The 12213-nt window shown below is 53.9% G+C and overlaps 1 protein-coding gene and 1 long non-coding RNA gene across 4 annotated transcripts in view; one reads left to right on the top strand and one right to left on the bottom strand.

Annotated features, from left to right (window-relative positions):
- LPCAT1 (lysophosphatidylcholine acyltransferase 1) overlaps nt 1-12213 on the bottom strand; it is a 59258-nt gene that overhangs the window by 25420 nt on the left and 21625 nt on the right. For both annotated transcript variants that reach the window (XM_032135348.2, XM_058430122.1), the window contains exons 3-4: nt 6066-6280; nt 1350-1462 (exon numbers count right to left, since the gene is read on the bottom strand). In XM_032135348.2, the coding sequence (XP_031991239.1) occupies nt 1350-1462; nt 6066-6280 (328 nt within the window). The remainder of the gene's footprint in view (nt 1-1349; nt 1463-6065; nt 6281-12213) is intronic.
- LOC116456626 (uncharacterized) lies at nt 752-6145 on the top strand. 2 transcript variants are annotated; one of them, XR_004244766.2, is made up of 5 exons: nt 752-1082; nt 1178-1512; nt 3914-4609; nt 4893-5603; nt 6051-6145. It is a non-coding gene; the product is annotated as an uncharacterized LOC116456626 (long non-coding RNA). The 2 variants fall into 2 exon arrangements; XR_004244767.2 differs by having other exon boundaries at nt 3914-4018.

Consider the following 12213-nt stretch of genomic DNA (forward strand, 5'->3'; position numbering starts at 1 on the left):
ATGGAAGCACACACTGATTTCCGCTCTGCTGGTTTTACTAAAGTGCAGCAGCAGTGTCAATACACAAACAGCATCTGTCTTCTTCAACTACAGCTCCTGGAAAGCAGGGTAATCGTGGTGCCCACCTCTCAGACACTGTGAGAAACAGGTGCAACTAAATATAACCCACGGTTGGCACAACATAAGCACCTCCTGGGGGCGGCACTCATTCTTATCAGGAAGAAGGCGGAGAGGAGAGCAAAGACCCACAATGGCAGTGCCTGGCTGATGGAGCCGAAGGAGGGCTGGGACCCCAGCAATGGGCTGCATGGGCAGGAGAGCTGAGCCCCAGTCAGGCAGCACCTCCACACCGGGGTTTCAATTCCTCTGATTCACACTGGTCTGCTGTAGCAGAAACTGCACTCAAACTCCCAGCCCCACAGGCTGCTTTCAGTTCTGGGTCGCACGAGGTAGACAGAACTCAGGCAGGCCGGCGTGGGCCCACCCAGACCTCAGGCAGGCCGGCGTGGGCCCACCCAGACCTCAGGCAGGCCGGCGTGGGCCCACCCAGACCTCAGGCAGGCCGGCGTGGGCCCACCCAGACCTCAGGCAGGCCGGCGTGGGCTCACCCAGACCTCAGGTAGGCCGGCGTGGGCTCACCCAGACCTCAGGCGGGCCGGTGTGGGTCCACCCAGACCTCAGGCAGGCTGGCGTGGGTTCACTCTGGCAAGCCCAGGGCCAGGCAGGCCAAATGGGTGGGGGAGGAGGCTGCCTGTGCTTGTGGGGGCAGAGCTGGGGCACCCTGGACATCACAGCCCTCTAAGTGGCTACCCCCAGCCAGACCCCGCAAAGCTTCCTGAGCAATCAGATCCCAGACAGTTCTGTGAAATTTCTAGCTTCTAATGCTGGCTCAGCTGGAAAGAAGAGAAAGAGCGTTCAAGCTAATGTCGGCCGAGCTGCCCCTACAGCTGGGTTCAGGGCTTCTGAATAATGCCTGGGAACCAGCATACAGACCAGGAAGCTTACTCCAAGACTTTTAGAACCGCCCAACACATAGCAGGCTGACACATCAACTCCGAAATCAGACTGCACCAGGAGGGCGGGTGAGCAATGCTCTGAGTCAGAACTTAGTTCAGAAAAGATGATTCAGGAAGCTGAGATGCGTTTGAGAATTATTTTTCTTTACTTTAAATTTCAGGCACCGAAACCAAATGCGCCTGACAGCACCCTCCTGAGTTCACGCACTCACTAGGAGAAGATAATCAGAATCCAGCCCCGGAGGAAGGGCCCCGGTTTCTTTCTCCCCACTCTCGAAGTTCGCATCTTTCGGAATAAAACCACTGAAACACCATCAGGGCTGCGTGCGTTACCTGCGGCCACTTTCCATTTGACTGCGCACGTCTCTTGATTTCTTCTACTGTTTTCCTGCGAGAATCCTGGTCTGACCGGGACACGAACACAGGCCGTATATACCGGATCAGAGCTGGAAGAGAGGAGGGGAGAGGATCACGTGGAATGCACGGCTCCTGCCAGGTAGGGCTGAGGAAAGAGGGGGCTGCTGCATGGCGCCCAGTGGGGCAGAAGCCCCCAGATGCCTTAGGGGCTGTGCCATGGGTGGGCTGTGAGTCCCTGCCTGAGGGAACGGGAACAGCACCCGGGCTTCCCACGTCTGTGACAGCAGGAAGCCCTGTAGCCTCAGTGCCACAAGTAACACCCTGGCACCCGCTGAGGACACGGAGCACAGAATGGAGGTCAGTGAAAGACAACCTCCAGGCAGCAGGAAGTCTTTAGTCCCGGTCTTCACAGAGGACAGGGTTGAAGGTACCAGGTGCCTGGATTGGACCCCGCCCGCCCCCTGTGGGTTGAACTGCGTCCCCTAAAAGACAAGCTGAAGTCCTCACTCCTGGTATCAGGAATGGGAACTCATTTCGAAACAGGTGGTAGCAGATGCTCAAGGTCCCAGATGAGGGTCCCTATGGGAGGAGGAAACAAAGCAGATGCTCAAGCTAAAGTCCCGGATGAGGGTCCCTATGGGAAGAGGAGACGAAGAGGGAGAGAGAAGGCCAATGATGAAGGAGGCCATGGGAAGATGTGGCCACAGCCCCCGCCAGGAGCCAGGAAGACTGAGGGAGCTTTCAGAAGAGCCCAGTGCGGCCAGCACTTTGTTCTGGCGCTTCTGCTTCTAGACGGTGGGAGAATACATTCCTGTTGTTCTAAGCCACCAGCTTTGTGGTGCTTTGTAGCACAGCCCCAGTTCTAACCATGGCACCCCACAGCCTCCTGGAAGGTGCAGGGTCGGGGTACAAGCAACACCCCGCCATGAAGGCTGGTGCTCAACCAGGGCAACGCGGCCACGGCACATTTCTGCAAGAGGATTTGAACGTAGAAACATACTTCTTAGAAGAGAAAACTCTGAAGACTTTAAAATGAAACTATCCCTGAGCAGAGCTTCCTTTTTGAGGATGGTGAGCAGGATCCACGCTTGGCACCCCCCAGGCCAACTGAGGGTGTCTCTGACCCTACCACAGGCTCCCAGGCTGCTGGTCAGCCCCACCTCCCCACCCCAGCTCAGTTTCCAGTTTCTTTTTTTAGCGCTTTTATTACTTGTAAGGAGTAGCATTTCATGACTTTTATTCTTTCTTGGAGGTTCATTCCTCCAAGAACAACGAGAAAATTGAAGCCAAAAAAAGAAAATTCCTTCTATCCTGCGGTTGCCTGTTGGGTCTCTGCAGTCTTTCCTATGTCTTGAATCATTTTGCTTTTTCACGATTTCAGTACTATTTCATCCTTACTCTGGTTATTTCCAACTCTGCTAAAAAGGACGAAATCGGAAGGAAGGGAAGCATGGCGGAGTCGTCTCGCAGGACGGCGCAGGCGTGAAAGAAATGGCCCTGACTGCGTGGTCTTTCGGTTCCCACTGTTTTGGCCAAAGCGTCCCATGGTCATCCCAGGGCACACGGGGTCTGGAGATGCCACCCTGCCACCTTTGCTATCCTGTCAGCTGGTTTGTTTCATGAACAGAGTAGAGATTTCAGAAGTTGTCTATAAAGGCAAAGAACAGAACAGAACAGTGACATGGGGGCGTTTCACACTCAGATGGGTCCCGGGGTAAATGTGGGGGGTGCAGGGGGAGGACTCTGTATCCGAGCGAAGTCTTGGGCCGTGCGTCTTCAGGTGGGTTGCCCAGTGTGCGTTTCACACTGAGAACTGGGCGGTGAGGACGGCAAGGAGATGCAGCTCCGCCCCGGGAGCCCTGAGGAGGGAAGGGCGTCACCATGCCGTGTGCACAGTCACAATGGGACTGGCGCATTTTGCCAGCAAGAAGGTGACAGCGTTCTGCCGTCTTTTGGGCATTTGAGCCTCAAACTTTCCTTGACAAGTCTGTAAATGGATAGTGCAGATATGAAGGTCACTGAAAGGAAACTAAGAATGTGAAAAGGAAAAAATCCACCTGGTTGATCACTCTAATTGGTATTGATGCATCTAAAAATGAAAATATTTTGAACATTTTCAACATTCATCTCTTCAACAAAGTTGTGAGCTGTCAAAGGGTCCACGAGAGGAACCAGAAGTCACTACAAGCTGGGACCAGGGAGACGTCTCTGAGCTGGGACCAGGGGAGACGTCTCTGAGCTGGGACCAGGGGAGATATCTCTGAGCTGGAAACCAGGGAGACGTCTCTGAGCTGGGACCAGGGGAGACGTCTCTGAGCTGGGGCCCGGGGAGGTGTCTCTGAGCTGGGGCCTGGGGAGACGTCTCTGAGCTCCTGAATCAGAGGGTGCTCCAGATGTGCAGTAGAGGAGTCGTCAGCCACGCCCCAGGACGATGGCCCTTTCAGGCCAGGACAGCAGAGAGCAAAATGTGGTTCCTGCTAAGTCTGAATTCTAATGAAAATTTCTGACGAGCTTGTTTGTCACTATCCTTTCCCTCGCAGGTCCGTGGATTATCTCTGAAATGACAAGAAACACACAGGGCTCCACGAGGGCCCTGCACACAGCAGCAGGGCTGTGGCCATTCTTCCTGCTGCGCCGAGATGAAGGTCAGTGCTGGGTCACCTGGGTTGGTCCGGAAGAGGTGGAATCCCGGGCCTCTAGAAAGATGGGACTACAACGTCCAGCGTCACCGCACCAAACACTCCTTCGTGCTGGCGATCTCCACAGGGAGGCACCAAGGGGCACAGGGAGAGCCCGGCCAACGCTCAGGTTCACTCTGGGTGGGCCAGCCCCCCATCCAAGGACCCCTGCAGCTGCAAGGGTGCCTGGGCACACGGCTCCACAATCCCCCTCCCTAAGCAGATGACGACAACCATGGGCTTTTGCCACGGTGGGGACGCAAACGTGGTTTCCTGGGTATGCCGGAACCACAGGATGCAAAGGGTGCTGAGTGGAGCTGGGGCTGCCCCATGAGCCTGTAGAGCTTGCAGAGCGGGGAAACCTGCGTGTGAGAGCCAAGGCCATCACTCGGATGGTGCCTGCAGTCCAGTCTCGCCTCCAGTGCCAGCCTGTCCAGCCTCCTCCAGGCTTCCCCAGCCAGCTGAGTGCAGCGAGCCTTCCAGTCCCACCAAGGACCATCCCCAATTTCTAAGCCTGACCCAGGCAGACTCAGGCCACCCACAACTGCCCAGCTGCAGGTACAGTCTGGACACCCTCCAGCTGCTGCAGGCCCAATCCCCCACGGGCCGTGCCGGGGTTCCTCATCCCACTTTCAGCCTTCCTATCCCAGCTGTGGCCGCCACCCTCAGTGGTCAGCACCACAGAATGTGTCCCCACCCAGTCCATACTGAATGTGTCCCCCCAGATATTCTCTAGAAAACTGTCACATGAATGCTAACATTAGGTGCTGCATGGAAACAGAGCCGGCAGGAGCGCCCAGGTGAGGGCCCCGGCCACAGGTGACGCCCCTCCTCCCGGCAGCTCCTTCCCTCAGCACCGCCCACTGCCAACCCAGGACCCGCTGTGCCCCAGAACGTGCTGTGCTGTGCTGACGGCGCCTGTGAAGGAAGCACGAGGACAGAACGGACCCAGCTGCCCTGAAGAGCACCGAAGACAGAGCTCTGGCAGGTCAGGGCTGCGCACAGGTGGGTGAGGGGCCACGCAGGGCTCCAGGGCTCCCTACAGTCCTCGCAGAGCAGTGGGTCCATGGGATGCCACCCCCAAAGATGGGTCCACATGCTGACCCTGGAACCTGCGAATGGGGCCTTATTTGGAAAAAGGTTTTTACAGAGGTAACTCGTTAAGGATCTGAAGACAAGAGCATCCTGGATCACCCAATGACTGGTCCTTATAAGAGACACACGGAGGAGACACTTGGAGGGAGCCAGGCCAGTTGCCCACTGAGGCAGAGTCAGAGCGATGCAGCCACAGCCCAGGATCGCCTGCAGCCCCCAGAGGAGGAAGAGGCAGGAAGGGGCCCCACAGGGCCTTCGGCCCAGAGACGCCTTGATTTGGAACATCTGGTCACCAGATGACGAGAGGGTGAATCTCTGCTGCAGTGAGTCCCCGGCTTTGGGGAGGGGTCACGGCAGCACCAGGTGCTCAGGCCCCTGGGTTCACGGCACAGCCCCGGTGCATGGGCAGCCCTGCCGACCTACTCCCAAAGACTTCCAGAACTGCCATCTGATAAAGGTGAGCCACCCTTGCCAAGCAGACCTGGAGCAAGCACTGTAGCCTGTTATGATAGTGAGGGAACTCAGGTACCAATAAAAATAACAATTACAACAATGAAAATTACACAGGAAACCACAACACAGAAAATGGGGCACAAGGCCAATATGCCCGGCGGTGGGGGCTCGATCACTCCCAGCAGCGTGGGGGGGGTCCCTCACTCCCGGCAGGGGGGTCTCACTCATTTCCAGCAAGTGGGGGTCCCTCATTCCTAGCAGGGAAGGGATCTCTCATTCCCAGAAGGGGGGGGTCCCTCAAAACCAGCAGGGAGTCCCTCACTCCGAGCAGCAGAGGGGGTCTCATTCCCAACAGAGGGGGGACCCTCACTCCCAGCAGGAGGGGAATCTCTTATTCTCAGCGGCAGGGGGATCTCATTCCCAGCAGGGCAGGGTCCCTCACTCCCAGCAGGGGTGTCTCACTCACTTCCCCAGATCGGGATGTCTCTGCTCTCTGCCTTCATCACGATGGAGGACATCGTCATGGTCACAGGGATGGCGTCGAAGTAGGACGAGTGAGGCGCGAGCGTGAGGATGGCCGCCTCGGTGGGCAGCGCCTGCCGCCCCTTCACGGCCACCCGGTGGAAGCCGCCGGCGAACCACATGGTGCGCATGATGGCCTTCAGCAGGAAGTCCACGACCCTGCAAAAGAGGGCGCTGTGTCACGCGGGCACACGGGCACGGGTCCGCGGTCTCGGAGGCTGCGTGAGGCACAGGGGCGGTCCTACGGGAGGGCCCTCCAGGGCGCGGTCCAGGCCACAGGCCTCCTGTGGTCGCCACCGCTGGGACACCTGCTTGAGGGAAGAAGAGGCGCCGCGCCTTCCTGGCCTCCGCCTGCGTCCTCACTGGCTGCGCTCTCACCTATGAAGGAGGCCGCGGAGCCCTGTGTGGTGGTCACGGCCAGGTGACAGGGAGCGCTAGGACAACATGAGACTCCAGAACACAGACAGCCCAAGTCCCAGGCCAGAAGACCTCCGGACCTTCATGTTAGCAACTTATTTATCAGCATCCTATCATTTTGAAATGGGAAAAACATTAAAACACCTAAAACATATATCGAAATACGGAGGGGGCTCAGAGCTGAGGGCGGAAGCTGAGACCTGCGTGCGAACTTCCCCATCTCATCTCCACAGGAAGCCTGGCGTTCCCACAACCAGGCGTTGTGTTATTACAGCGAGCTGTTTCTGGAAGAAATTAGATGGCCAATAAATTTGGAAAATAAAGTAAAAATCAGCCTAGGTTAACTGAATTTGTGTACCCTTTATCTCTTTTTAAAATAGGTACAAATTTAGCCTTTTAAACGTGTGTATTCTCTTTCATATGAGGCTACAGATTAGGCTGTTATTCCACATGTCAGGGAACTGACACGCAGCAAACGGCCACGGTGTGTGAGAAGCCACAGGCCACGCACACAGAGAACATGATTCAGCCTCATGAAAAGCCACGTTTCTCTTGGCCACTGGGTTAAGTGGTCGATCACACTGGGTAAAACTACTGCACAGAAAAACAAGAGCCTGAAGCCTTACTGGATTCACATTTCCTTGGGACGGATGATCCCCTCTCAGAAGACTTCCAGGATGGGTTCCCACGGATCTGAGCCAAGGCAGTCACTAGGAGAGCACAGAGCCTCTCGCGGGGCCACCTTGGAATGGCCTTTGTGTATACGGATGATAAACAATGGTGTAGTTACACATGGAGATGCTGGGGACCAACCCAGGATGCTGCTTTTCTAGAGGAGGGGGGATTACACAGGCGTGCACTTCTTCACCACCTATTCAGGTGCACATTTAAAAATGTACTTTTCTGGCCAGGCAGGATGGCTCACACCTGTAATCCCAGCACTTTGGGAGGCCAAGGCAGATGGATCACTTGAGGTCAGGAACTCAAGACCAGCCTGGCCAACATGGTGAAACCCTGTCTCTACTAAAAATACAAAAATTAGCTGGGTCTGGTGGCGTGCGTCTGTAATCCCAGCCACTCAGGAGGCTGAGAGAGGAGAACTGCTTGAACCCAAGAGGCAGAGGTTGCAGTGAGCCGAGATTGCGCCACTGCACTCCAGCCTGGGCAACAGAGTGAGATTCCATCTCAAGAAAACTAATCTAAACTAAAAAATAAAGATGTACTCTTCTGTACGCATGTTATTTTCCACACACACAAAAAAAGTACAAAAACAAATGCCAACAGACAGCGATTGATGCCTAAGATGGAAGAAACAAGGCAGCGGAGGAGGGAGAAGTGAGGCTGCAGAGGAGGCTGTGGCGGGCACAGGAGCCGGTCCCGGGCAGGTTCAGGGGCAGGAGAGAGGACAGCAGGAAAAAAGAGATTAAAACCCGGGCAGCCCTTGGAGGAACACACCTGCCAGCCCCCAAATCGAATTGCAGGGACAGACGGTGCTCAGGGGAAATGTACTGGGTGTCAGGGCAGGGAAAAAGCAGCTTCAGCTCTTCTCTAAAGATCTTGGAGGAATTTTATACCCAAACTATCCACATGTGAAAACCTGGACTGCTGGCATGGATGACAGCCTCAGAGAAAAGCTCCGCTCGCTGTGGGGTTGGGGACCCAGTACCCACTCACCCCAGGGCAAAGGGAGCCAGCACAAGCCCAAGGTGCTCAGGTGCCTTGGCAGCCTGTTCCCAGGGGAATGTGAATCAGGAGACGGATCTATCTGCACACAGAGTGGAGATCTCCATCAGCACCCCCGGGAAATCCACTCCGTCCTACCATCCTCTCACGGACGACACCCAAGAATCCTGAGACAGGTGAGCAGAGCAGCTGCATGGCAGAGAAGCAGAAGACTGACCCCAAGGAGACAGAAAGGGTGGGCAACAGAAGAGGGGCGCAAAACATCCACCACGCTCGCCAAGATCGTCAGGAAGAACAGGGTGCTGAGGAGCATCAGAGAACAAGAGAACACTCTCAGAAACCAAGACTCTCACTGTGGAGACAAGCAACGCACAGGAAAGCCTGGGAAATGAGGAGGGGGAAATCTCCCAGAACATGCAGGGGGGAAAGGAGGAAGGCCGCTGAGGCCTGCATCTCTCAACCCAGCTGGCGTGTGGAGGTGGCCGAGGGAGGCCCACATGTCTAAGCGTGAGGGGCAGGCGCAGGCCCCGGCTCTGCAGTTTCCAAATGTTCTGCCGTGAGCAGAGGCAAGAGGCGGAGCAGAGCCGGCCCTGGAGAGGACCTATACACATGTACACAGCCTGAGTATATATGACATCGCTCTCATGTATACTCATACACACATGCACACGCACACTCATACATATGTACACACATATACTCTCACATACATATGTACACCATACATATGTGGACACCTGTACACGTACACTTGCATATATACACACATACACACATGTACACAGAGACACATGTACACAGAGACACAGGTGGCAGGAGCTGCTGGCTTCTAGGAGACCAGATAAAGTGGTTTGATGCTCAAGTTCAAGCTCCAACCTCCAGGCCAACGTACGGGGAGTACTAGAGTCATCATGGGGATGGCATCCCCAAACTTGGGAACGGGTGTTCCCACACAGAGCATTCAGGAAAGGGCACCATCCATCTGAACCGTCCAGTCAGCCAAGGGGCAGCCCCTGGAGGACCTGGCCCAGCTCAGGACTTGGCCCGTGGTCAAGGATTCAGCGCCAGATGGTCGGGTTTTGCAAAACGATGCTACGGTTTTTACAACACTGTGTGTTGAAAGTAACTTAAAATAGTGCCTTTTGCGAAACTGTGTCATTCTTTCACTGAAAGCCGAAGATTTTTATTTTAGGAAGGTTTGAATGACACTAACTTACATTCAGCAAAAATGCCTTAATTCAACGTCAATCTATTCAAAACTGCAGAGCAGTGCAATAACGTGAGCCAACTTAAGTCCCAAACCGACTACATAATTATTATTCAGGGTACACTCTGAATCTGCTATTTCAAATCCAGTTTTTTCCTGATCCCTTGCGTCCCTAACTACGGTGCTTTTGTGACTAGGTTTCCCCTTGGGGAGTTCAGAATTCAAGGTCTGTTCTCTCTTCTGTTTCCCTTCAAGCACCAAGCCAAGCCCAGGACTGTGCACCAAGGGAGCTTTCATCAGTGCTGCTGAAGGAGACGCCAGGGGCTCCGGGGGTGGGAGGGTGGGATTCAATGCCAGGCAGCACGGGCAGCTTGAGTGCCCACAAGCATCCGTGCATACTCTCGCACATGCATACATGTTCACCTGTACACACACATGCACACATTCACACACATACACAGACATCGCTCTCATACTCATACACACATGCACACACACACTCATATGTACACACATATACTCTCACACATATGTACATACATCATACATATGTGGACACCTGTACACACGTACACTCGCACATATACACACATACACACGTACACAGAGACACAACATATACACATGTACATACTGTCATACACATACATGTATGTGCACACGATAGACATCCATCCATACACACATATATACATGCACTCACATGTACACACATGCAACACACACAGGTACACAACACACATGTATACACATGTACACACTCTCATACACACACATACTTGCACCGGCGGCTCACATACACACATACACAAATGCAACCACACACCTATGCACATGTACCTACTCTCGTGCATGCACATACACACGTATGCACACTCACATGTGCATATGTACATACACACATGCATGTACACTCTCTCACACACATCCTCTCTGCACACATACACAGAATGATACACAGTGAGTCTCCACAGATCCAGATGCCCAAAGATCTCATGAAGCAGAGGTGACAGAAATCCCAACGTGTCACTTCACGGGACACTTGACACGTGTATGAGATGTACATATGAAGCGTCTCTGAAGTGCAGCTGCTAGAATAAGAGTCCGTCGTGGTCCATGTATTGCCTGATGAAGCCAAGTCAATTATTCACAGACAAGAAAAGCCACCAGGGTTAGCACGGGGAAACGGAAAATTGCCCCAAGCCATCTACTTTGAGAAGTGAGAGCCTGTGCTCGCACGGGGTTCCTGCCTCCCGAGATAGAACAGAGGAGACGGGGAGCTCGGCCCAACAAGGACACGGGGAGTAAGAGAAAGGGTGCCAGGAAAGCACCGTGAAGCCATTGCTACCCACAGCACCACATTCAGCCAGGTCACCTGCAGCCTGCTTCACGCTACAGAACCCCCACTTTCTAGCTGTGGCTTCTCAGCTCAGCAAAACGGAAAGCCTGACTTTGATTTGGCCTTGATTTACTTTGCTTGGTTATATATTTGATACCCAATTCCTATTTTATGGTTAAAACATTTCAAAAACAAACCTCAAGATAAAGCATAAGAGAATTTTAAAAATCTAGAGAGGCAAAATGAAGAACCAAAGCCAGTGATGATCCCGTTGCCCCTAAAGAACCCAGGCTGCCCCGGGTCACCACTACCCAGCGAGCAGCAGGGCCCAGAGTGAGGGACCCCCAATGCCCAGGCTGCCCTCAACTACGACTGCACCATGTCTGCACGCAATGGTGCGGCAAACCCGGGACCCTAAGTGGCCGTCTTCCCCTGCACCTAACTGCGTGTCTGAGTGTGGCCCTGGGTATCGAGGAGAACCGAAGCTCAGGCAGATGTCAGCTCCCATCAGCCTCTTGGCCGTGAAAACTTTGCTGTACATACAGCCCAGAGATCAGACACCTTCCAGAGAAAGGAGGGGCCTGGGCATGCCCACTACACCTGTCGGGGGCCAGGCAGTGAATGCATTAGGCTCTACAGCCACACGGCCTGTGTCCCAACCACTTGGCCTGACTTCCCCCCAGTGCAGCCCTGAACATCACGCAGGCCAGTGGGCGTGCCCGTGATCCAGTAAAACTTTATTTATAGTCAGGCAGCAGCCTCCAATTAACTACTAATATTCTTGTTTTTGAATAAAAGATTCAGGGAGCCCCTTCAGGATGATGAGAGACGTTAACAATACGTGGAAGGGTTGTCAGAGCTGTGGTTATAGGACATGAGTGATAACTTTTAAGATACTGAAAATATTTATCAAAGTATTTATGATATCTCAACATTTTCATTTGCTAATGGCAGATACTTTCAGTGAAAGCACAGCTTTAGGAATTTAAATGAAACAAGAAAATATTGTGAATCAGTTTAATTTTTTTGTGGTCTCTTTTGGATCTTTAGTTTAGATGTATTCCTCATCAGATAGGTGTGCTTTATTTCTATTCCGTGCTTAAAAGCCAGGAAAAGTTTAGGTCCACAAAGCAATGGAAAGACGGCCCCGGAGGGGTGGTGCCAGCAGGCAGCAGGCCAGGCCAACGTTGGCTGACATGCAGTCTCGGAGGGCGGGGGAGGACCGAGCCTCCTGTCCGAAGGCAGGGCTGGGCCTGGCTCCAGCCAGTTGCTGGCCCTGGGGAGCAGGCCCACTGGCCAGAGCTTCTGCTTTTCCAAGACTGGCCAGAAATGGGGATTTTGATGTCAAGTCACTGGACTTTTATGATGCAGCAACCTGTTCCCACTTAGCCCACTTTTAATAAGACCAGGTTGGCAGGAGATGCCACAGCGGCTACCTGCCCCGAG

The sequence above is a fragment of the Hylobates moloch genome, unplaced genomic scaffold (assembly GCF_009828535.3).
Source record: "Hylobates moloch isolate HMO894 unplaced genomic scaffold, HMol_V3 SCAFFOLD_17, whole genome shotgun sequence".
NCBI lineage: Eukaryota > Metazoa > Chordata > Mammalia > Primates > Hylobatidae > Hylobates > Hylobates moloch.